We start from the raw sequence: 25,642 nt of genomic DNA, 5'->3' as shown, positions 1-25,642 counted from the left end.
TCTTCTCACCCAGTCCCCAGTCCTGGGAAAGCCCTAACTTTGACCTCCACTTTCCTCCTGCATTTTTCCCCATTCTAGTTTTTACCTTTATTCCTAAACCTGACATTTCTACCTGCCAGTCTGGGGTCAAGGTTGAGGAGGAAGGGAAAGAGGACAGGTACTAGGCTCCCTTTTCCTCTCCCTGCTGCCCCCAATTCAACCAGTACCCACTGGGCAATCCTCGAAGGCAAGAAAATAAAGCACCTCAAACACGATGCCAACATCAAAAAGGCTGTTTGATAAATATTACGTTCACTTCTTCCTTCTCTGAGCATGATGTCAGAAGACGTGCACTCTGGCCACTTCTGTACCGGCCTCAGTCCCCTGTCTCCTACCTGCCTCAGGCTTCCCCACTTGCCAAGGAGCAGGTTGTAACTAACAGATTTATCCACACCCCCCACCCCTTGCCACACGTCCCAGCCCAGGATGCCCACCCGGAGGCATCCGGTATCATTTAACAGACACATCTGAGCACAACTGGTCTTCAGAGCTGGGGAAGAGGGGGGCCTAGGGGGAGAAGTTGGGACAACAGCGAAATAAGTAACAGCAGCAACGACAGAGGTGAATGGCCACAAAGACTGCCGTGATGAACAGGTAGCCTATCAGGGTCAGTTCCATGGCGGAGCGAGTCTCAGGGTCCGAGAATGAGGGCCGGTAGCGGCCTTGAGACGTGACACCCAGTCGGAACCCAGCGACCTGCACCCCCTGCCGCCAGCAATAGTAGATGCCCCGGTCACTTAGCTGGGTGAAGCGGATGTGGAGATGGTTGCCGTGGTCGATGAACACCCTCATGGACCTGTTGACGCCCTTCAGGTACTGCGTTCGGTAGAGGTACTGGCGGTCCTTGTCCCAGGCCACGGCGTGCTCCGGCCGGGCCCCGGGACAGGAGATGATGAGTCCGTGGCCCAGCCTCTGCTGGTGAAACTGAATGGGCACCTGAGGCACCCAGGGCCGGCTGCCCACTTTGGACACGTAACTGAAGATGGCCATCACGCCCTGCTGGGTCGTCTTCTTCTCACAGGGCACCACGCAGCTCTGAACCAGTAGCTCGGGCGTGTGCTCCCTGGCCGTGGCCCGAAGCTTCCAGGGCACGGCCTGTGAACCACAGGACACCACATCGGGCAGCGTCTTCTGGTAGCGTGGGGAGAGATCTGGGCTCCTCAAGTAGCAGAGGCCAATGCGCCACTGCTCCCCACGGACCCCACAGCGGTCGCAGGGGGTCCACTCCCAGAAGGCGGTGAAGATGTGGAGGCTCCCACGGTGCTCGTCTGCAAAGGGCTCCTGGCCCAGGTCCTTGAAGGTGGCCACCATTCCCTCACCGCTCTGGATGTCCACATCATAGGCATAGAAGTAGTCCCCCTTGCGGGTGCCACAAAAATACAAGCCCGAGTCCTCGGGCTGGGCCCGGAAAACCAACAGGCTGAACATGCGGATGCTGAAGCGGACCAGCATGTCACTGCCCACGCGCGCCTGGGTTTCCTCTGTCAGCACCCGCCCGTCGAAGTCTGTCAGCACTTTGGTGTGGCTGCTCCCTAGGTGCTTTTGATAGTACCAGACTACAGCAGACACCTCCTCAGGCTTGCAGCGGCAGGGAAGCTCAAAGCTCATGTCTGCCAGGTAGGCTGCGTTGTCAAATACCAGAAAAGCGGGGCAGGGGGTCCTCTGAAAGATGTCCTCCTTCTCCACGATTTCAAAGGCCTGGAGACTCCCCCACACCCACAGGAGCACCGTGGTGTGGGCCAGGTTCATGCCTGCAGGAGGCAATGGTCAGAGGGAGCAGGGCAAAACCAAGGCACTAAAGGCCTGGGCTTCTAGAAATCACTGTCAGGGTGAGAAAGGATTGGGCAGCCAGGAAGAGAAGCAAGAGTCTGCAGAGAAAGTGGCCAAAGGCCAGGCAATTTATTCCTAGCTGATGTACAGGATGCCCTTCTCCTGTTCCAGATACGATCGTGAGGGAAAACCATTCTAGAACCTGGCCCTCTCCCCATTCTAGAACGCTGGCACTCACTCAAGAATGGGTCAGGGGAAACCGGAATGAGAAGTGCTAGAACAGGAAAATCTCTGCCTTCCTGCTCTAGGCCCTGCCTGGGTGCTTGGTGGAAAGGATTTCTCTTTGGTTAATCCAGGAGTTGAGGAAAACCCACCCGCCGGCACATCTGGCCAGATGTGCAGCCTAGGAGGCTGGCCAGACTTAACCTGATTGCTTGGGGGCTTTCCCAGGCCCAACCTGTACAGGAATTCAGTCCCTGAGGAAAACACCTTACTTCAAAGGAGGTAGCCTTTGATTATTTGTCGATTAAATGTCCAATCATTTGTTGGGGTGTTCTTGTTAAGAGCTATGGAGATCAGTGTTTGTTTACCACAGAAGATTAATGATTTTGGTTTTTCATTTTTTTTTTTTGAGTGGAGGCTTTAACTGGTATAGCCAGCCTCTGGTTGGGCCCACACTCATCTCTCATGGCCATGGGCTAGAGGTTTGGCAGAGAAAGGGTGGGAAGCAAAACTCTTTCAAGTTCTTAGGCCCTTGACCATCCTGCTGATCTACATAGTTCAGAATACTGAGCCACCAAGGGGCTGGAAAAGTCAGGAAGATTCGATTCCTTTATTTGCTCTGAAAATTCCAAGCTGAGAAGGAAATCAGGTGTGGGCTTCTCATTACAGTCCTGCAGAGCCCCCAGGACAACAAGCAGAAAAAGCCTCCAGTGACCACTGGGGGGCTCTGGAGGCAACTGGTCCGGTCAATCCACCTGGTACACCCCCAGCAACTCTTGCAAGAGCCTTTCCTCCTCCTGGATCTCACCAGGCTGCTCCTCCAGACCCTGCTCCTCCTCCTGGCCGAGCCCCTCCTCCTCCTCTGTGGGTCTGAGAGTACTCATGGCCTGCAGCTTCTGAAACAGGCCTCTGCAGGCCTCTCTCTCCACCTGGCTCAGCAGGCTCAGGTTCAGGGTGAAGCGCCCGGTGCTGGCCAGGCTGCGCAGGATCCCTAGCACCACCAACCGGTCGGTTGGCCTCACGTGTTCGGCCAGTGCCACCAGCAGCTCCCCTAGAAGTCCGAACCCCACGTCCATCTGGAAGAGGTGACCCAGCTTTGGACCTCCGAGCTGCAGCAGGGCCTGGTAGCGCTCTGGCCCACTCCGCAGGTGTCGCCGCCAAGCACGGTAGAACTCTGCGGAGGTCTCGGGCTGGAGAAGTGTTTTCTCCTGGATCACAAGGAAGGAAAGGAAATCCAGAGTTCTCCCAGCTGCTCTGCGACACTGAGACAGTGACAGTGAGGGGAGACTGTGGATTTTCATCTTAGCTCTAGTGTTGCTCTCTGAGCACTGGGTAGGCTGTGGTCCCCGTAGGCTTGGTTTTCAGATGAGGGAACTGGGAATGGGACAGGGAGGGAGGGTCCCAAGGAACCCAGCCATGATTTGAGAATCTCAGTTGTACCGGGATGTTCCCACTGATGAATGCGGACATAGCCCTGCTCTATGAGAGTAAGTCAGGCTTTACTCTGAGCAGGGCAGAGGGATGATGGAAACCTCAGAAAGAGAGAAAGGAATTCAAGGTGAGTGTTAAGAATCTGACAGGCTGGGCCTCTCTCCCAACAGTGCCACAGGATCATTATACTACCTACCGTAAAACCTGGGAGCAGAACAACTCCAGTCTTGTCTGGGAGTGTAAGTCAAAGGACTAGTCGTGGAGGACACCTGCCTGGCCCACCTTTCCGACTTGTTCCACCCAGTTTAACTCACCCTCACCACCTGCTGGTTGCTTTTCTTTCTGGGATTGGAGGCAGAAACCTGCCTCTGTTGGTTTAACATGAGAATAAGGAAGAAGTATGGGTGGTAAGGAGACAGGATTAGAGGTTTGGGCAGAGAATCCTACTGGGCTGAAGAGGCTGGGCCTCACCCACCTGGGAGATTTCAGTGGCCTCCTCCTGGGAGGTCCCTCTCTGAGTAGTGTGACAGTTCCAGGGCACAGTCCTCTTTCCTCCTATCTTGTCTTTCCGCTCCAGTGGCTTCAGATGTGATGCAAGGACAATACCCCTGTGGGCAAAAGCCAGAGACTGGAGGACAGACTTAATGTTATCTGTGGATGTGAAGTGGCTAGACTTTGCATAATAGAGACTAAACCTATCAACAAGCCAATATGACAATAATAATAGCAGCAACAATAGCTGACAGCTTTTGAGCACCTCCCAATGTGCCAGGCACTATGCTCAAAATCTTACATGTAATTATTTATTTAATCGTAACAATAGTTACTCTCTCTTACAGATGAGGGATGGAAGCTCAGAGAGGTTAAATAACTTGCACAAGATCAGATACGTAGCAGAAGGTAGGGCCAGGACTGAGCCCAGAATTGTCTGACTTCAAAACACATGCTCTTATCCACACTCATCCACATAGTAACAGGAGCTGAGAAAAACAGCATTAAGCGAACCTGAACTCCTCATAGGAAGCCACCTTCTGTTCCACTGCCCGTAACTTGGCAGCATTCTCCCGTTTGTATTTCTCATCAGCGGCGAGTGCAGCCTGCAGCTCTTTCTCCAAAGCCTTGAAATCAATGATGTTGTTCCTTTCCATGATCTGTTTCCAGGAAGGCAGAGGAAATGGACATCGTGGAGGGTCAATATCAGGGAGGAGGATGTGTCTGCATTCTTTGCCAGCCTACAAAAATCCCAAAGTACTCTGGATATCTTTCCACTTATCTTGTTGGATGGTGTTACAAAAACACTCAGGGCCCCTGAGTGGCTCAGTCAGTTGAGTGTCTGACTCGATTTCACCTCAAGTCATGATCCTGCAGTCGTGCGTTTGATCCCCGAGTCGGGCTCTTTGCTGAGCGTGGAGCCTGCTTGGGATTTTCTCTCTCTCTCTCTCTCTCTGTCTCTCTCTGCCCCTCTCCTCCTCACGCATGCTCTCTCTCTCTCTCTCTCTCTCAAAAAAATCTAATTCTCTACAGGGGGAGCGGAGTTGCAGTGAGAACTTGCTTAAGACTTGTCACGGAAAGTACAGAGTACTGACTTTCAGTTTAGAGCCCTGTCTTTAGAATATTTTCTCTTAATGTTTATTTATTTTTGAGAAGAAGAGAGAGACAGAGTGTGAGGGGGGAGGGGCAGAGAGAAAGGGAGATATAGAATCTGAAGCAGACTCCAGGCTCCAAGCTGTCAGCACATAGCCGGACATGGGGCTTGAACTCACAAACCACGGGATCATGACCTGAGCCAAAGTCAGACGCTTAACCCACTGAGCCACCCAGGCGCCCCTGGAGCCTTGTCTTAATTTTGTTCTCTGCCTCTAAAAATATTTTAATTTTGGTGCTTCTGCTGAAGAGACATTTGGGTCTCAGGATTCAGTCCCGTCACCATTCCATATGGGCTCACTCTATAGTGAGGTGCTATGACAGAGGACCTCCCACAGAAGCAGAACTACTGTTAACTATACTCTTGAGCCCAGGGATAAAATTTCACCCCTCATTAAATGTTTTTAATGGGGAATGATACTTTCCACCCAAACCAGATGCAATGACTGAGCAGGAAATGAAGCAGAAGTGGCAGAGGAAGGGGCTCTATGATCCCAGTTCCCAAATCCCTCCGTCCAGAACAGGGCTGGAGCACAGGTCCCTAGATACTTGAGCAACCTCTTCAGTTCTGCCACTGTACTTCTGCAACCTCTGCTTATGTGAGGCTGATTGATCCGTTCTACAGAAAAATCCTCTACATGGGTTCTAGTCCGGGCTCTGGCATTTACTTGCTGAGACCTCTCTGAACCTCAAACTTTTGCTGCATTGTGCCAGACTTTGTGGCGGAGCCATCACCAACAGCCCTAGGGCAGGGAAGCAGGAGGTATGGACCAACCCCTTAGCCCTTCCGCTCCACCCCAGCGTGGGTAAGCTGAATACCTAGAAGGGGTCTGGGCAGGCCAGGAACTGAACTCAGGTGTTCTGGCGCCTGTCCAGTTCTGAGCCCTCCCCAATCATTGAAAGAGAACAAACTAACCCGCTCCCCCGCCCCTGCCCACCACCCCAGGAGCTCAGGCCTTGGTTTCCTCGCTTTCTTTGGGAATCCCCAGATACACCAGAACAGCACAGCTCAACGTGGACCACGCCCAGCAGCTGTAGTTGCTCAGCAACTGCCCCAACAGCCTGGCCACGTGATCGTCCCGAAGGCCCCCCCCCCTTTCAGGGTGTCTTCAAGGCGCCTGATCAGATTCGTGCCTCCTCAGGCCTCAGTCTCTTTGAAGCAGCCCACATCTTGGTTTGGGGACCCACGACGCCACCTCCTCGGTTCCTGGGTCCGCGGCTGGCATTCCTCCCAGCAGGCCCTCAGGCAAAGGACTGTCCCCGGAGCAGAAACGCGTCTGCGGGGTCCTTCCGAACGGCGGGCGCAGCGGTGCGGCGGCGTGGGGCGGAAGCGCGGTCTCCGGCAGCGGACTGGGAGCGTTTGGCTGGGAGAGCGGCAGGTGAGCTGGCGCGGGGTCAGCATCAGGGGCAAGTTGCTCCGGCTGGGATGAGAAATTAAACAATGTCAGATCTGGAAGGGTCGTTGTAAGCTTTCTGCCCCTTTCGCTTTACAGATGGGTAAACAAGCGTGGAGCAAGAAAGGGAAAGAGACGCCCCCCCCCCCACAGCCCGCACCTCGATTCCGGGCTTCCCTCAATGTCGACCGTGCATAAAGTTCCTTTCCTGGGCAGAGATCGTTGTCTTACTGTCCAGTCCCATCTCATCCCTCTTCCATTTCTGCCTTCTTCACTTCTTCTCTACCAAGCTCCCTCCGTCCTTATTCTGTAGCGGGAAGCTGCAGTGAAGTTTGGTCACTAGTTTTGTGCAACTGTGGGCAAGTCAGCTATCTTCTCTGTACCTTGTAGGAGGCATTCATTCATTCAACAGATACTTACCGAGGTATTGTTTTGTGCCAACACAGTTCTAAGTGAAAAAACAAACAAACAAACAAACGATTTTGTTTAAATCATAGTTGAGGAGATGATAGTGAAAATGACGTGAACAGATACATGTGAAGGAGGGACTAGTGCTAATAGTAATAAAACAGTGAAAGTCGGGGGTTGGAGAATGTGTGTAGGGGGACTATATTTGTTGTAATGTTTATTTTGAGAGAAAGAGTGGGGGAAGGGCAGAGAGAGGGAGAGAGAGCCCAAGCAGGCTCCACACTGCCAGCACAGAGCCGGATGAGGGGCTTGATATCATAAATCGTGAGATCCTGACCTGAGCCGAAAATCAGGAGCGGACACTTAACCTACTGAGCCACCCAGGCGCCCCAGGGAGGACTATTTTTATTTTAGAGTGACATTGTCAGAGAGTGACATTTTGGAAGGGACCTGAGTAAAATGAAGGAACACGGTATAATATCCAAGGGAAGAGCATTTGAGAAGAGAATGAGTGCAATGACTCTGGAGTAGACATTAGCTTGGTTTGTTCCATTAGCAGCCTTTTCTAAAAATGTGTGCGATTTCATGGATCTTGGGAGAATGAAATGAGCACAGATGTGATAGCTCTTTGGAAGTAAAAAGAATCTCTATGCACATGAAAGTTACTATACTTACATTTAGTTACAAGTTTTAGAGCTAGTCCTTTACTTGAGATAAATATCACTATCTCAGAATTAAATATTTGAAACATTTATCCACTTCTACTTATGCAAGGTACTATCTTAGGCATTGGCAGCTAGGGACAAGGAATACAGGTCCCTGTATTCAGGAATGGCCAGGGGTGCCTGCGTGGTTGTCGGTTAAACATCCGACTTCAGCTCAGGTCATGATCTGTGGTTTGTGGTTTCGAGCCCTGCAGGGGGCTCTGTGCTGACAGCTCAGAACCTGGAGCCTGCTTCAGATTCTCTGTCTCCCTCTCTCTTTCTGCCCCTTCCCTGATCACACACTTGTGCCTGTGCACTCTCTCTCTCTCTCTCTCAAAAATAAACATTAAAAAAAAAAAAAAAGAATGGCTAAAATATAATGCTTGTTAACATTTATTGAGCCTGGGGTGGGGGTGGGGGGGGGAGAGAGAGAGAGAGAAAGAGAGAGAGAGAGAGAGAGAGAGAGAGAGAGAGAGAATAAATCCCAAGGAGGCTCCACGCTCAGCATGAAGCCAAACACAGGGCTTGATCCCACAACCCTGGGATCATGACCTGAGCCAAAATCAAGAATTGGACACTCAACTCTTGATTGACGGACAATCAAGAGGATGCTCTACCAACTGAGCCACCCAGGCGCCCCTAAGTCTCATACCTTTTTATGCAGTGGAGATTACTCACTCCATTTTCCAGTTGAGGAAATAGATTTGGAGGAGTGCAGTAACTTACTTGAAGTACATAGTTATTAAGTGACAAAGTTAGGATTCAAATCTAGGTCTTTGAACTCTTTTAACCGTTACCCCACCTCTGGTCTGTTATTACTTATAAACCGTAGGGTTGTTGGAGAGGTTAATTAGTAGTAAACTGTCATTCATGGCAGAATTAAATGCTGATTAAGGTACAAAAGGCTCTAGCAATGTAGGGGAGTGAGAAATTGAGGATCTAGAAAAGCTGGAAGGAGGTGGCATTTGAATTACTACTTTAAATAGAATTTCCATAATTGAAGTAGAGAAAACCCAGAAAATACTTATTAATTACAATGATAAAACTAGTAACTTGACATTGGAAAAGTCTGGGAAATATCACCATAATTGAGTGATTAAATTAACATCACCACTAATGAGACAAATTAAAATCATGAACCACCTGATAAGAGATGCACTGAAAGGAACACTGCATTACTTCTGAGATATTCTGCCAAAAAAACAAAACCTGAATCTAATCATAGGGAAATATCAGGCAAGCCCAAATTAAGGGACATTTTACAAAAATCAATAGCCTGTAACCTTCAAAAGTGTAGTGTCATAAAAGTCAAGGGGAGACTGGGGAGCTGTTGTTGAATGCAAACATGGGATCCTAGGTTGGCCTTTTTTGCTGTGCAGGACATTATTAGAACAGTTTGTGGGGGTGTCTGGGTGGCTCAGTCAGTTAAGCATCCTCCTCTTGGTTTGGGCTCAGGTCATGATCTCATGGTTTGTGGGTTTGAGCCCTGTGTCGGCTCGGCTCCACACTGACCATGCAGAGCCTGCTTGGGATTCTCTCTCTCCCCCTCTTTCTGCCCCTCCCCTGCTCATGCTTGCTCTAAATAAATAAATAAACAAACTTAAAAAAAAAATCAATTTGTGAATGTTGAATAGAGGTCTGTGGATTAGGTGGTAGTAATGTGTCACTATTCATTTTCTGATTTTGATCGTTGTGTTTTGGTTATGTAGGAAAATGTCCTTGTTTGTAGGAATCACACACACTGAGGCAGAGGTTGGAAAACTTTTTCTACCAAGGGTCAGATAGTAAACATTTTAGGCTGGTTGAGCCATATGGTCTCAGTTGCAGCTACTCAACTTTGCTGTTAACAGTGTAAAAGCAATCACAGACATTATAAATGAATGAGCATGGCTGTGTTCCAATAAAGCTGTTTTTATAGACACTGAAATTTGAATTTTATGCAATTAATTTGCACATATCATGAAATATTCTTTTGATTTTTTTTTTTTCAACTTTAAAAATAAAGGGCATTTTTAGCTTGGGGGCTGTATGAAAACCAGCAGTAGTCGAGATTGGCCACAGGGCATAGTTTGCTAAACTCCTACTCTCAAGTATTAGGGGGTGATGAGGCACTGTCAGCAACTTATTCTCAAGTAATTTAGGAAAAAAAATTATTTGTGCTACTTTGCAACTCTCTGGTATTAAATTATTTTAAAGTTAAAATCTTTTTAGTATTACAAGAATAGGAGAAGAGAAGGGAAACAGGGACAACAAGTAGAACAGCGAGGAGGGGAAAGTACAGGGCTTTGGGAGGAGCAGTCAGTGGGTGGCTGTAACTGGAGAGGAGATGTGTGGACGGATGCAGTCAACTGTAAGGTTAGAAATACGGGGCTGTGTTGTGGAGACCTTGGCTACCTTGCCAGAATCTAAGTCCTCTTTTCCTTGAATTTTAGCATCATGGATACCGACTTATATGACGAGTTTGGAAATTATATTGGACCAGAGCTTGATTCTGATGAAGATGATGATGAACTGGGCAGAGAGACCAAAGATCTTGATGAGGTAAAACAAATTTATTGCAATTTTTCATCTTTCTCTTAAAAAAGAAAAAAAAAGGGGCGCCTGGGTGGCTCAGTCGGTTAAGCAGCCGACTTCGGCTCAGGTCATGATCTCACGATCCGTGAGTTCGAGCCCCGCGTCGGGCTCTGTGCTGACAGCTCAGAGCCTGGAGCCTGTTTCGGATTCTGTGTCTCCCTCTCTCTGACCCTCCCCCGTTCATGCTCTGTCTCTCTCTATCTCAAAAATAAATAAACGTTAAAAAAAAAAAAAGAAAAAAAAGTACTGGATCATCTGTGCTCCCATAATATCCTGTGTACATCTGTCACATTGCACCTTTTTTTTTAATAATTATTTTATGTTTATATATTTATTCTGAGAGAGAGACAGCACAGACCCCAACATGGGGCTCGAACCCACAGACTGCGAGATCATGACCTGAGCTGAAGTCAGACGATTAAGTGACTGAGCCACCTAGATGCCCCAGGTTTTAATTTTTTTTTTTTTTTTTTTTTTTTTTTTAATTTTTTTTTTCCAACGTTTATTTTTGGGACAGAGAGAGACCAGAGCATGAACGGGGGAGGGGCAGAGAGAGAGGGAGACACAGAATCGGAAACAGGCTCCAGGCTCTGAGCCATCAGCCCAGAGCCTGACGCGGGGCTCGAACTCCCGGACCGCGAGATCGTGACCTGGCTGAAGTCGGACGCTTAACCGACTGCGCCACCCAGGCGCCCCTTAATTTTTTTTATAAGTCAGTTTTTTCCTTTTTTTTTTTTTTTAATGTTTATTTATTGTGAGAGGGAGGAATGGAAGAGAGAGAGAATCCCGAGCAGGCTCCACACCTGACAAGGGGCTCAATCCCACAAGACTGGGGCCATGACCTGAGCCGAAATCAAGAGCCGGATGCTCAACCGACTGAGTCACCCATGTGCTCGATCCAAGTTTTTCTTTTTAAAAATATCTTAAAGAGAAGGGTGCCTGGGTAGCTCAGTTGGTTGGGTGTCTGACTTTGGCTTAGGTCATGATCTCACGGTCCATGAGTTTGAGTCCTGCATCGGGCTCTGTGCTGACAGCTCAGAGCCTGGAGCCTGCTTCGGATTCTGTCTCCCTCTCTCTGCCCTCTCACTCTCTGTCTCTCAAAAATAAACATTAAAAACAATTTTTAAGAATATTTTAAAGAGATATTTTTCACCTTACAAGCAATTGGTGAATACATTCTCATTCAGATCAAATAGATAGAAAGTCTTTTTGGTCCTTATTCTATTTCACTCTTCCTAAGGTAATCATTATAACTCATGATGGCCTCATGGAAAGAATATGGGCTGGGTTATAATACAGTTAGGAGAGGTCACAGCTGACAGAACAGTGGGACCCAAAGAGTATCGATTAATGGATCACCACCAGAGGTGACGTGCCCCAGGCGTCCATGGTTGGTCTCATCCTTTAACCATTTTATCAATGACCTAGTTGAAGATAGAGAATTCACACATGACATAAGCTAACACACTGGATAGCAGACTCTTAATTCAGAGTGATCTCAACAAACTTGAATACTGAGCTAAATAAAGGAATTCATTATTTATAATCACTTACTGTTTGCAAGGGATCATGATACAGAGAGAGCCAAGGCACTGTCTCTGCCCTCCAGGAACCTACTGCCCACCAGGAGAGATGAAGTATGAAAATATGTATAGCATGAAGCAGGGAGGGACAAGTGCCGTTTAAATAATTTTATCTTAGTACTGTAGTAATAGTTTATAAGGAGGGATTATTTCTGGCTGGGATGACCAAGAGAGGTATCTGAGGAAGTGATGTTCATAGTGGAGCCAAAGACTGGGGAGGCATCTGTAGGGATAGACAGTGGAGTGATTAGTGGTTGCCTTCAATTCGGGCCACGGAATTGGGGAGTGATGGCCGAAGGGTACAGGATTTCTTTTTGGGGTAACAAAAACGTAACGTCGTTTGTGGTGGTGGTTGCACAGCTCTGAATATATTAAAAAACCACTGAATTGTGCACTTAAAATGGGTGAATTTTGGGGAATGTCAATTATATTTCACTAATGCTGTTAACAAAGAAATACTTTAAAGAAAAAATGGGATCGCTTAGGCTATGTGTGAACATTCTCCCCTCAGTCCCTAGTGTTGAGTTCCTCCTACTCTGGTTCATGCTCCTTGATACTGTTGCTCGTGCAGGGTCCTGCTCTTGTTTAGTTTACTTATTAATTCCTTTTTATCTCTTTCTCGTGCCTGTTACCACAGTAATCATTATAGCACGTGCACGTGTGTCTCTGTTAGTATGATGTATAAAATGTGAGTGGTTGCATTGTTAACGTAAGTACCGCAGTGGCATCAGGTTTCTGTGTCTTCCTGCTTCTCACTTCTTCCACTGGGCACTGCGGTGAGTGATGTGCTTTTGGATCCATCCTCTGGTGCTGTGTGTCCGTCTGGTCTGATTGCTGCTCAGTAATCCCTGGTGGGCATTGCTTTCTTCCTCCCCAAAAATAAAGCTGCAGTGGATATTCTCCGATATGTCCCTTTCTGTACCATGTGAAAATGCCTTTGGGTTATATTCCCAAAAGCAGAGTTGCAGATCCCAGGATCAGGTACATATTTAATGTGTTTATTTCAGGGGTTTAGTTTAGTTCAGGGGTTTTCACGAAGTGCAGTCAGATTGTTCCTCAGCTTGCCTGTAGTCCATACTGCTTCCAGCAGAACGAGAGTTCTTGTAACCTCCCTGTCCACACGGGATGCACAGACTTTAAAAACGTTTTTGTTTTGATGTAACAGTAAAGAGGTGCGTATGATTTTGATAATGGAGGGAGGAAAGAAGGAAGAACATTCTAGAAAGGAGTGCAATGAGCAGGAGCCCAGAGGTTGCATGTTAGGAGGAAATGATTTCTCCTCCCAGTTGCCACAGCGCAGTCCTTGGAGGACGGCTGCAGGGATGAAGCACAGAGGAGGAGGGACCAGACTCTGGAAGGCCTTGAATGGAGAACTGGGAGAAAGGGGTGACAAAAAATAAAAATAAAATAAAATAAATTAAAAAAAAGAAAGGGGGTGACATGATCAAAGCACGATGCTGGGACCCTTCCTTTAGTGAAGGGAGGGTCAGGAGGCCAGGAGCTCATCACGGTGGAAGGGTGCACAGGTGTGGAGGTGGGGGGGGGGAAGAAAATGGGAGCAGTGAGATGACTAGCAGAACACTGGTTATTAAATAGAAATGAGAAAAAGGCGCATGGGTAGTTTTATTTTAGATTTGTCAAGTTTGAGCTACCAACAGGATACCCAGCTAGAATTAATTACAGGTAGTTGGAAATTATTACATAAAATCCTACAGTTAGATTCAAAATGCAGTCAGCAGTATGGGGCCGGAGGGAACTGGCTTAATAGCCATTGTGGGGCCACCACCGGGAGAATATGTACAGCTACCCAGAGAGCTAATGTAATGTCAGGTCACGTTAATAGAAGTAGAGCGTAAAGGTGATAGAGGTAGCCAGTCGGCATACCACTGGAGGGTTTCTTGTTCTTTTTAAGAAAGAAGTTGACGTGCTGGAATTTGTGTGAAGGAAAATAGGCTCCCACCAGTATATCCACCCACCTCCCTACCTCTGTGCCATATGCCTTCCCTCCTGTTCTTATGGATGATTTGTTTGCGTTCCTATCTACTAGAAACTAGGTCCCATCCCTTCTCACCTACCTGTGAGTTCTCCCCCTCCTGTGCCAGTTTTTCCTCCGCTAGATCATTCCCATCAGCATATAGACATGTTGATATTTCATCTTAAAATCCTCTTAACTGATCCAATATCCCCCTTCCTGTTACCCTGCTTCCCATTGCAGCATATCTCAAAACAGTTAGTGATACTTGCTGTCTCCAAATCCTCTCCTCCCTTTTTATGTCAAACCCATTCCTATCCTCTGCTTCTCCCATTCCACAGAGCCCGCTCTTGTCAAAGTCACTAGTGACCTCTGCCCCAGACCCAGTCCTCATCTTACTTGACCTATCTGCAGCATCTGACCCGGCTGATCACTCCCTCCTTAAAATCCCCTCTTCTGTTGGCTTCCCCGGAACCCCCTAGTTTTCCTTCTCACTGGCAACCATCATCACAAACAACTATTTTAATTAATTAATTAATTAATTTATTTATTTATTTATTAAGTTTTATTTTAGAGAGAGCACATACAAAAGTTGGGGAGGGGGGATAAGCAAGGGGTGGGGTAGGAGGGGAAGGGGGGGGAGAGAGAGAGAGAGAGAGAGAGAGAGAGAGAGAGAGAGAATCCTAATGAGGCTCCACACTCGGCACAGAGCCCCCAACACGGTGCTCAATCCCACAATCCTAGGATCATGACCTAGGCCAAAATCAAGAGTTGGATGTGCAACCAACTGATCCACCCAGGCACTCCATTTTATTTTATTTTTATTTTTATTTATATTTGAGAGACAGAGCATGAGCAGGGGAGGGGCAGAGAGAGAGGGAGACACAGAATCCAAAGCAGTTCCAAGCTGAGCTGTCAGCACAGAGCCTGATGTGGGGCTTGAACCATGAACTTTGGGATCATGACCTGAGCTAAAGTCAGACGCTTAACTGACTGAGCCACCCAGGCACCCGCAGGCACCCCGTTTTAAATATTATTTATTTATTTACTTTTTATTTGTCAGAAACAGTTGTAAAATACTTTCATCATCCCAGAAAGAAGCCCCATACCCCTAAACCATTGCCCTGCAATTCTCCCAGCCCTAGGCAACCACTAATCTACCTTCTGTCTCTATAGATTTGCCTATTCTGGGCATTACATATAAGTGGAATCCTACAATATGTGTGGCCTTTTGTGTCTGGCTCCTGTCACTTAGCATAATATTTTCAAGGTTTGTCCATGTGGTAGCAGGTGTAAATATTTCATTTTTTTTGTCAAATGATATTCCATTGTATAAATATACCACATTTTATTTATCCAGTCATCAGTTGATTGACATTTGGGTTGTTTCCACTTTTTGACCATTGTGAGTAATGCTACTATGAACGTGTGTGTATAACTTTTTGTGTAACTTAGGTTTTCAGTTGTCTTGGGTATACATCTATTAACAGAATTACTGGGTCGTAGGGTAACTCTGTGGTTAACATTTTGAGGAACTACCAAACTTTTCCAAAGTGGCTGCACCATTTTACATTCCCACCAGCAGTGTCTGAGGGTTCCAGTTTCTCCACATCCTCACCAACACCTGTTATTATCTGTCACAAAGGTATTTTTCAAGAACAGCTCTGAATCTAAGTAAAAAATTTAAAGGTATGAACTTGTTCCCAGCTTCTACCTCTTATTTCTGACTTCTGCCCTTGAAGGAAGTGATTTTTCCCCTTAAAAGGATGTGTTATGATAAGCAATTTCTTTTCTCCAGTCTCCGTCCACTTGTGATCCACATGTAGGAAGGGGCTAGCTTGAAGCAGGAGAGCCATCTGTACAGACTTGTCTTTGTAAAGGATCACGCAAGAGTAGAGCCTGCCCCACTGACTCCCTGGCGCTGAACTCAAAATAAGAAGCTGTCAAGCCTGTGAAGTCATTGCTCTTGAGTCACATAACGTAGACGGTCACTGAGAAGGAAAGGTGTGTGCCTCTCAGGACCTCCTCCCCTCTCTTGCTCTTAGATGGATGATGATGACGATGACGATGACGTAGGAGATCACGATGAGGACCACCCTGGGATGGAGGTGGTGCTGCACGAGGACAAGAAGTACTACCCCACAGCTGAGGAGGTGTACGGTCCTGAGGTGGAGACCATCGTGCAAGAGGAAGACACCCAGCCTCTCACCGGTAAGTCAGCAGGCACCGGGTCGTGAGAGGTGAGATCAAGAAAGCTTCAGTTTGTAGCCGTGGTCTGTGTGGAAAGTTCAGCGAATGAACTCATTCGTTTTTCTTCACTATGCTCAGTATTGCTTCCGAATTGAGATTTGTCTAACCCTGTTTTAATATGTAGTACAACCTGTAGCTTGTTACTAAGCAAATAGGAATCGCTTCTTTATTTATTGAATTTTGGTTTCGGTGCTTATGACTGTATTTTAAGTTCTTTGTCTGGCGTGAGCTGTTTTTCCATCCAAAGAATCCCAACTCCTTTACCCAGTCCACACAGTGCTGATCTTCCACTTCTTTAATCATTTTCATTCATCTTCTGGGAAGTGGTTGGATTTCATAAATGCAAGGATAGATTTTGAACTGACACTGATCTCAGCCTATATCCAGTCCCTTTCCCTTCCTCCCACAAAATGAAGTCCAAACCCCTCACTCCATAGTTTGAGAGCCTTCTCTGTCTTGTGCCAAACTGCATTCCCAAATGTGTCTGAACGTATGAGTGATCCTTGAGAATAACATAAATTGATGTCACATATCATACATTCTGAAAGCTCAGTCTACTGAAATGGGGCTCTGTATTTTTATGTTTTATGCCAACCTGCACATCACAACTTTTGTTTTCCTGCCTAGAACCTATAATTAAGCCGGTGAAAACCAAGAAGTTCACTCTGATGGAGCAGACTTTACCTGTCACGGTGTATGAAATGGAGTAAGTTACAAGGTTTCTCAGCCTCTCTGCACAAATAGTGTGGGTTCATTTTTCTGTGGAGGTAGGAGGTGGTTTGTGGTTGAAGTAACCAATGAATTATAAAAGCAAAAATCCTCCCCTAAAATTTGCCAGAATTTTCCTTGAGTATACATGGTTGCTGGACTATGTAGAGTCCATCTTAACTTTTCTCCTGGCTCTCATTCAGACTTCAGCCTTTTCTCTTCCAACCCCTTAGTTTGGTATTAGAAGCCACCCTTGGAGACAGAACTGGGTATTGTAATGGCCAGTGTTGAGACCACCAGAGCGCATTTTGACTTGATAAGATTGCTAAGTGTTTGGGGAATATAACAATTCTATATTTTGGAAAGGAGGGCACAAGTAGGTGGATACATGTGTAGAGTACTTAGACTCTTCATACAGCAGACTTTTGAAAATATTTTCATTGATGAATTGCATTTGTAAGGTCCCCATTATGTTGAAGTGCTTGTGACTCATTATTAGATAATGAAACTTAAAAAAAAAATGTTGACATCTAGTACATCTGAAAGAGTAGGGTCCCTTCTGGAATGGTCAGCTCACCTGCCCTCATTCAGCCGTTTTGGAAACAACTTTTCAATTATCTTCCAAACTTGCTTCATGTTCTCTTGTGTTCTCACTGGTGATTTTTTAAATTTTCCAATCTTTGTTTCTTAAACTTTTATTTTATTTTATTTTATTTTATTTTATTTTATTATTTTAGAGAGTGTGAGCTAGGGAGGGGGCAGAGAGGGAAAGAGAGAGAAAGAGAGAGAGTGAATCTTAAGCAGGTTCCACGCTCAATGTGGAGCCCAACACAGGGCTTGATTTCATGACTCTGGGCTCATAACCTGAACCAAAACCAAGAGTCAGACACTGAACCGACTGAGCCACCTAGGTTCCCCCAAATTTCCAGTCTTTGAAAGCGGGCTAGAGATTTCAAAGAGCCAAAGTCCTCTGAAGGCTACCCGCCATTAGTAATGCAGGTGATAAACAAGACAGATGGTGCTGGTTTTGATCAAGATGGAACTCATTAACGAGATGGGGGTTTCTCAAAAGTTTTGTTAACTAGCTCTGAGGACAATTTCGAAAGAGAAGCTCTCTCAGTGATTTTAAGTCCCCTTAGCATTAATGGAATAAATCTATAGTGTCTAACCTGGAGATTTTGAATGGGGCAGTCCTTGTGTGTGTGCCCGTGTGTATTCGTACTGGTATTTGGGTTTGCTTTTCTTGCTTGCTTTTGAAATCTCATGATTTTACTGGTGAAATCCCCATTTCATAGGTTGGTTCACCTCGCGGGTAAGTCTCTTCCGTTCCCAGAGCCAGAACCAGAACCACGTAGATGTAGAAATTCACGTGTGCCTCTGAGTGCTCTCCAGTTGGTCTGAGAGTTGTTCCTGACAAAATACCTGAAACAGCTCTGTGCCACTCCCCACTTGGAAGCTTTTGCCAAAGTCCCTTTTCTCTTTCCCTTTCTCCTTTCAGCTTCTTGGCAGATTTGATGGATAACTCGGAGCTCATCAGAAATGTGACCCTCTGTGGCCATCTCCACCATGGCAAGGTGAGAGAACTTTCAGCTACTTGGAACAGGATTTCTCTTAGTTCCTGCTCTTTTTTTCAGCCCTCAGAGTCACAGGTTGGGGTTTGAAGCCATAACATTGGACCTCCTGATTCTGGGGGGCCTCCATGCCTAGTGTGAATCCATTTTGTGAAATTCTAGCTTTTCCTGAGCAGCAGGTGGAGCCTGTTTCTAAGCCACTTACAGCCTTGTGTCTACATCTGGACAGAAGAGGGGAAATTGAGCCTTACTCTGATTTTATAAGTTTTCATTTCCTGGGGGAATGCTTTGTCCAAGAAAGATTTCATCTTTCATTTGAAAATAATCCTGTGGCTTCAGTGTTAATCCCTTGCTGTCCCATAATCCTCCTTGCTCTCCTCTTCCTCTCCTTATCCCTAAGTTATGTGGTGTATTGGGCACTGGGGGAGGGGTAGAGTAGATTTTCCTTTGTGCTTGACAGATCTTAACCTTCTCTTCCCTTTCAGACATGTTTTGTAGATTGTTTAATAGAGCAGACTCACCCGGAAATCAGGAAGCGTTATGACCAAGATGTGAGTAGAAATTCTGTGGAGGGTTTAGGATGAACCATTCAGAATATGGTGTCTCTCTCTTTCCCTTTCCTTCCATTTTCCCACTCTTGTTATAAATAATGACACCTACAAAGTGCTGCTTTATAATTGTAATCTCTATTCATAGCCTTTAAGAAAGTAATTTTAACTTTCTCGAGAGCATAGAGAATATTAACCTGCAGTATTTTTGGATGATCTGTTCTGCACTTGGGATCTTTCCTCTGTTCTGATATATCCTGACTTTTATAGCCTGTTCTTTCCTGTCATAGTATTAATAGTCTACTCTATAAATATAATACAATTGGACCTTGTTGTTTTCATGATAAATTTAAATGCCTGTGAATGAGGCCAAGTGTGGCTGGAAGTCTCAGAGCAATAAATGTTCTGTGTCTGCTAGATTGAGTGTTTTGACGTGCGGGGCGTTCCATAAAGGCTGGATATGTCTCCCTTCACCACTTTAGAATTCAGTGTATTTGATCAAATTGAGCTCTCCAGCCATACCTGGTCCTCGGTGACCACCCTAACCCCCCAGAAAAATCCATTCAGGAGCATTTTCCATCTGAGAGGGCACTGGTCTCATTGTTTGGAATTTCTGTAGAATACCCTTCTGTCTTCCATCTATCCTTCTGAGGCAGAAACCCTTGAGTTGGGAGCTGGTGGGGGAAAGTGATTGATGGTTTGTGTGGGAGAGGAGTCTGAAGTCAGTTGGTAACAGCGCTTCATTTTTTTTTCAGCTGTGCTACACTGACATCCTCTTCACAGAGCAGGAGGTAGGTGTTCCTGGGGAAATCCAATTGTTGCCCACACCAGACCCATCAGGAGTTCTATAGGGAATGTGGGGGAGCCTTTATGCTAACACTTTGCTCTATACTGTACTCCCTCTCTCACTCCCACCTCACATCTCTTTATCTTGCTGCTTCTCCCAGTCGTCCCCTGATCTGTATATATTACTTGAAAGAGAGCTGGGCAGGCAAGCTTTAGGGTAGATGGGGGGACCTTCCTACCCTTACTTTTAATTTGGCCTAGTAGGGCAAAGCCCAAGAGGTGATATCTACATTTCTGCAATAAGTTATATAGAAACCCAACAGGATTTTTTAAATGACATCATCCTCAAAACCCATGAGATGATTCCATCTATATGATGATCTCTTTCTAGGAGTAGCTTCTCTTTCAGAGTGGGTACCTCTGTCATTGTGCTTCTATTCTGTGTAAAGCAGTGAGCGTACCTCACTGTCTTTCCCGTTCCAGCTGGTGGCTCTTTCTTCCATCTGGATCTTTCCCCTGCTCTCTGACCCCTCTCTTTCCTCTCTCCTTTATTTCTGTCTCTGTTTCTTAAATGACCACATGGAGAGCTCAAGTTCGTAAATGCGGTTTATTTACTGAAGGAACTTTGAACAGTGCAAGCTTATGATAAGTAATTAACAGATGTTAGCTTTTGATTTTTAACATGGATGACTAGAGTGTTTTTAATACTTACTTCTTTTTATAACTTTTGGTTCCCAAGTTTTATTCAAGAACTCATACAAAATATTCCAGATAGGGGCGCCTGGGTGGCTCAGTCGGTTGAGCGTCCGACTTTGGCTCATGTCATGGTCTCACGGTTTGCAAGTTTGAGCCCCACGTCAGGCTCTGTGCTGACAGCTCGGAGCCTGGAGCCTGCTTCAGATTCTGTGTCTCCCTCCCTCTCTGCCCCTCGCCAGCTCACACAGTCTCTCTCAAAAATAAATATTAGGGGTGCCTGGGTGGCTCAGTCGGTTGAGCGTCCGACTTCGGCTCAGGTCATGATCTCGCGGTGTGTGAGTTCGAGCCCCGCGTCGGGCTCTGTGCTGGCAGCTCAGAGCCTGGAGCCTGCTTCCGATTCTGTGTCTCCCTCTCTCTCTGCCCCTCCCCTGCTCATGCTCTGTCTCTCTCTGTCTCAAAAATAAATAAAAACATTGAAATAAATAAATAAATATTTAAAAAATTAAAAAAAATATTCCAGATAAATGCATTTTAATCTTTCTCTTCTTCATCGTGGTTAATCCAGAAGTAACACAATTCATAACTCTCTTTGTTGCGAGTAACTACATATAATCACACAGATTATTCTTCTTCAAATTAAAAAAAAATTTTTTTAATATTTACTTTTTTTTTCAACGTTTATTTATTTTTGGGACAGAGAGAGACAGAGCATGAACGGGGGAGGGGCAGAGAGAGAGGGAGACACAGAATCGGAAACAGGCTCCAGGCTCTGAGCCATCAGCCCAGAGCCTGACGCGGGGCTCGAACTCACGGACCGCGAGATCGTGACCTGGCTGAAGTCGGACGCTTAACCGACTGTGCCACCCAGGCGCCCCAATATTTACTTTTGAGAGAGAGCGAGAGCGCAAGCTGGGGAGGGGCAGAGGGAGGAAGACAGAGGATCCGAAGCAGGCTCTGTGCCGACAGCAACTAGCCTGACGTGGGGCTCCAGCTCACAAACTGTGAGACCATGACCTGAGCCGAAGTCCGACACCCAGCCGACTGAGCCGCCCTGGTGCCCCTCTTCAGATATTTTTTGCTGAGATATTTCAAACACCTTTTGGAAAAAAGTCACCTCAGAAAAGACAGTAATCTTGCTCTTGCTCCTTTGAATGGTTACAACCCCTCCACCAACATTCCCGGCTTTGCCATTCTCTTTGATTCTCTTGAGGAAACTGCTCCAAGTTGGCAGCATCCATGATTCCATCTCCTACAAAGTGGGTGCAGTCAAGGGTAGACTTCAGAACTTTTTTTTTTGCGCCCCTTTGTCACAGGCTTTTTCATGGGTGCCATGGTGGCAGTGGGGGCCAAAAGGGTCTAATTTTTTTTGAAACCCTAAAATGCAGCAGGATGTTTCATTTCACTTATATAAATGCTTTAGTTATTTTTTGTTAACCGTGTATTAAGATCGTAGGATCCTGGATTCTCTGTTAAGATTTAATCCCGCTTTACTTGTTCTTTTGGTTTTTTGTGTTTTTTTTTTTTTTTTTAAGTTTATTTATTTTGAGAGAGAGAGAAAAACAGAAAACAGAGAGGGGAGAGGGGCAGAGAGAGGGAGAGACAGAATCCCAAGTGGGCCTCACACCATCAGCGCCGAGCCTCACATGGGGCTCGAACACACAAACCGTGACGTCGTGACCTGAGTTGAGGTCAAGACTTGGGTGCTTAACCGACTGAGCCACCCAGGCGCCCCTATTTTTACTTTTGTTGTATTTAAACGAGACCTCTGCAGAAATGATGTTTAACACCAAGATAGCTCATCTTCAGGGTCATTCTGATTAGAGGCCTAGATAAAAATAACACTCAAGAAGAGACGTCAGTGTAACTACTAGCAACTGGCAAGCCCCTGGAGCAGAAGGAACTCCTCTTGCATAGGAAGAAATCCCGATGACCACTCTTTCTTCGTGATTTCAGAGAGGTGTTGGCATCAAAAGCACTCCAGTGACAGTGGTCTTGCCAGATACCAAAGGAAAGTCTTACCTCTTCAATATCATGGACACTCCAGGTGGGACATTCCTTTTACTATAAGAACCTTGCCCTCCTTGTTTTTTGTGCTCTCTTTCCAGAATAGAACAGAGCATTTCAACTTGGTGTTTACATTCCTTCACTTCTCCTTTCGTTGAGATAATTTCCTTTTTCACTGTCTCCTTTGCTTCTGACTAGTTAATTAGCAGGCACTGTGCAGCAGGCCTTCTATTTCGCTCCTCTCTTTGCTCTGCTCTAAAATATTTAAATATTAGGGAGTCTCATTCATTGACTCATTCCAGCCTGTGTCAGGCCCCATGCTAGACACTTGATAATGAAGGTGAGTCAGACATGGCCCTGGCTTCGGGCACACTAAGTCTTTTGAAGGAAACCGTGGGGTCAGTGCACCAAGTGGCGGTGGACATACAGGTCACAGGAGCAGCATACCTTGCCTGTGACAGACTGTGTCTTTATCTAATGGAAAGGACCAACTCAGGGCAGAGTTTTAAGTAGAAAAACTGGAGCTTTGACAGGTTGACCTTCTTCTCATCCTCGGATGCCCAGTGCCCTGATACCTCTCAGCCCCTGTCCCTGTCCCCCACCAGCAGCACCTTGGCTTATCTCTCATGCACCAGGCCCTCTTGCCCTTTCTCCAGCCTCTGAATCGTCTTGTGCCTCCCAGAACTCTGCTGACTGCTGATGAGACCTAGCTGGTGTGTGAATGTCGATGTTATTGCCCTCCTAGGCAAACACTTCCTTCTTTTTGTGTTTGGGGACCCCCTGTATAAAAGTTTAATCCAAGCACATGACTCTACCTGGTAGAATTTTATATGATGTAGGGAGTTGTGGGGAGAAGGGAAAGGGCATGTTTGGGGGCTCACATGCTTTGCAGTGTTCCCTTAGGCTACCTACAAGTTAATTTGCGTCATCCTGCCACCACGCAGGTGACTTACTGGGTATTTGCCTTTCAGGACATGTGAATTTTTCTGATGAGGTCACAGCTGGCTTGCGCATCTCAGATGGAGTTGTCCTTTTCATCGATGCGGCTGAAGGGGTGAGTCTGCTGCTACCCTCTTATGATCCCTCCTCCATGTTAGGTTTGCCCCACACAATGCCTAGTGCATTGAGTGAGCTGGGAACCAGAGATGATGGAAGTCTGTGGGATTAAGGCTCACGTTTGCTCTGAAATTAAGGCAGCCTATGAAGGTCACAATTACTTCTCAGTATGAGTTCTTCACTCCTTGTCCAGTGAAGGTCAAAATGATAGGACCCAAAATAAAATGACGAATGTAATTAAAAGAGGGAGGAGAGTATATTCGTGTAAATGGATTTTAAATATTAATGAGTTTTTCTTTTTTTAAATTTTTTTATGTTTATTTTATTTTTGAGAGAGAGCGAGCGAGCTCAAGCATGAGCTGGGGAAGGGCAGAGAGAGATGGAGACACAGGATCTGAAGCAGGCTCTAAGCTCTGAGCTGTGAGCACAGAACCCAGTGCGGTGCTCGAGCCCACAAACTGTGAGATCATGACCTGCGCCGAAGTCAGATGCTTAACCAACTGAGTCACCCAGGCGCCCCAATGAGTTTTTCTAAAATAGAGTTTGGAATTAGAAGACTCAAGGCATCTTGTATATTTCTAAATTGAGAGATTAGGTAATTTGGCTAAGCTTGTTCATGTTGTCATTGGTGATTTTGCCAGCAGAGGGAGCCAGAGTTGCTTTTTTTTTTTTTTTTCTTCCCCCTCTTTCTATTTGATTTCATTTTGGAATACACATACTTTCAAATTTATTGAAAAGTTGGAAAAACAGTACAAGGAGTGCACCCTCATTTGCTTTGTAATTCTTTCTCTGTAGATGTATACACACACATATGAGTGTGTATTTTCCCCGTGAATTATTTCAAAATACAGTATTTCAGCATGTTACCTAAGAACAAGGACATTCACTTACATGACCAAAATACAGTTCCCAAAATCAGGGAGTTTAACATTGATACAATATTGTTGTACAGATCTTTTTCTCCACACCTTACAGAATTTCACTAACTGTCCCAGTAGTGTCCTTTATAGAATTTTCTTTTCTGATCAAGGATGCTGCCTAGCATTCAGTCCTCATGTCTCTTCAGTCTCTTAATTGGAATCATTTGATTGGAACTATTCAATAGCCTTTCTTGGTTTTTTTATAACGGCATTTTTGAAGAGTATAAATTATACTTGTTTGGTAGTATGTCTCTCTATTTGGCCTCGTTGAATGTTTGCTCCTGATCGCATTCAGGTTATTTTTGACACAAGTGCAAATGTAGCTGTATTGTTCTTAGTCCATCACATTAGGAGGCCCATGGTGTTACCTTATCCCATTACTGGTGATGCTAACTTTGATTGCTTGGTTAAGGTGGGTTTACCAGTTTTCTCCTGTGTAAAGTTACTATTTTCCCCCTTGGTAATAAATAATTTGTGGAGAGATACCTTGAGGCTCTGTATACATTCTACTCCTTTTCGAACTTTGCCTATTAGTTTTATCATCTGTTAATTTTTTTTTTTTTTTCATGTAAGCTCTATGCCCAGTGTGGGGCTCAAAGTCATGATCCCGAGATCAAGAGTCGCATGCTCTACTGACTGAGCCAGCCAGGCACCCCAAGTTTTATCCTCCATTAGTCATTCCTAGTTTATTTCCATAGTAGTTGCAAATGATGATTTTCTAACTCTTATTATTCCTTTTTTTTAAATGTATATTTATTTTTGAAAGAGAGAGAGAGAGAGACAGTGTAAGAGGAAGAGGGGCGGAGAGAGAGGGAGACACAGAATCTGAAGCAGGCTCCAGGCTCTGAGCTGTCAGCACAGAGCCCGACGCCGGGCTCGAACTTGTGAACCATGAGATCACCTGAGCCAAAGTCAGACACTCAACTGTCTGAGCCACCCAGGCATCCCCTCCTATATTTTTTGGTTGGAATTCTATTTTGAGGAAGGGCTTTCCTTTCTCCCCCGTTTGCTTATTTATTGTCAGTATGGATACGTGGATTTTTATTTCATTCAGTGGGTTATAATCCATTACTTTCCTTACATATTTTGATGCTCTATCCCAGATTTGGTTAGGTAGAGCTCCTTTGTTCTTTTGACATGCCCCACCTTTTTTGGAGTACTTCCTTACTTTCAGGCACAAAAAGATGTTCTGGATTCATTTTGTGCTTTCCCTGTCCCAGTCCTGGAATCAGCTATTTCTTCAAGGAGCTCTGGCTCCTTGTAGTGGGGACTGGGATAGAAACAAACGCCATGGTGTGTTCACTGCTCCTGGGGTCCATTACTTCTAGATCTTTTCACTGAACACAGATAGTACATACACAC

At 45.8% G+C, this 25,642-nt stretch overlaps 3 protein-coding genes across 6 annotated transcripts in view; 1 reads left to right on the top strand and 2 right to left on the bottom strand.

The window, feature by feature from the left end:
• Positions 1-507: 507 nt before the first annotated feature.
• FAM187A (family with sequence similarity 187 member A) lies at positions 508-1,788 on the bottom strand. The gene has a single exon (XM_045489202.1). The coding sequence runs from the start codon at positions 1,786-1,788 to the stop codon at positions 547-549; it is 1,242 nt and encodes a 413-aa protein (XP_045345158.1). The 3' UTR covers positions 508-546.
• CCDC103 (coiled-coil domain containing 103) lies at positions 508-6,169 on the bottom strand. Of its 4 annotated transcripts, none has more exons than XM_045489204.1 (4): positions 6,063-6,169; positions 4,468-4,613; positions 3,938-4,070; positions 508-3,239 (listed from the first exon to the last, which is right to left on the bottom strand). In XM_045489204.1, the coding sequence occupies exons 2-4, from the start codon at positions 4,608-4,610 to the stop codon at positions 2,778-2,780; spliced, it is 738 nt and encodes a 245-aa protein (XP_045345160.1). In that variant the 5' UTR covers positions 4,611-4,613; positions 6,063-6,169; the 3' UTR covers positions 508-2,777. The 4 variants fall into 4 exon arrangements, with proteins under 4 accessions (XP_045345160.1, XP_045345162.1, XP_045345161.1 ...); XM_045489206.1 differs by having other exon boundaries at positions 2,623-3,239; positions 4,468-4,620; positions 6,064-6,158; XM_045489205.1 differs by having other exon boundaries at positions 2,623-3,239; positions 4,468-4,619; positions 6,045-6,157.
• A 62-nt stretch (positions 6,170-6,231) lies between these two features.
• EFTUD2 (elongation factor Tu GTP binding domain containing 2) overlaps positions 6,232-25,642 on the top strand; it is a 40,821-nt gene continuing 21,410 nt past the window's right edge. Inside the window, exons 1-9 of the mRNA XM_045489199.1 lie at positions 6,232-6,485; positions 10,045-10,153; positions 15,787-15,952; positions 16,619-16,697; positions 18,198-18,273; positions 18,756-18,821; positions 19,574-19,609; positions 22,254-22,344; positions 23,276-23,358. Coding sequence (XP_045345155.1) covers positions 10,049-10,153; positions 15,787-15,952; positions 16,619-16,697; positions 18,198-18,273; positions 18,756-18,821; positions 19,574-19,609; positions 22,254-22,344; positions 23,276-23,358 — 702 coding nt within the window. The 5' untranslated portion in view covers positions 6,232-6,485; positions 10,045-10,048. The remainder of the gene's footprint in view (positions 6,486-10,044; positions 10,154-15,786; positions 15,953-16,618; positions 16,698-18,197; positions 18,274-18,755; positions 18,822-19,573; positions 19,610-22,253; positions 22,345-23,275; positions 23,359-25,642) is intronic.

Source organism: Leopardus geoffroyi, chromosome E1 (assembly GCF_018350155.1).
Source record: "Leopardus geoffroyi isolate Oge1 chromosome E1, O.geoffroyi_Oge1_pat1.0, whole genome shotgun sequence".
Taxonomy (NCBI): domain Eukaryota; kingdom Metazoa; phylum Chordata; class Mammalia; order Carnivora; family Felidae; genus Leopardus; species Leopardus geoffroyi.
Note: the sequence above shows the minus strand (reverse complement) of the source record. Positions and strands in the feature narration are given on the sequence as shown.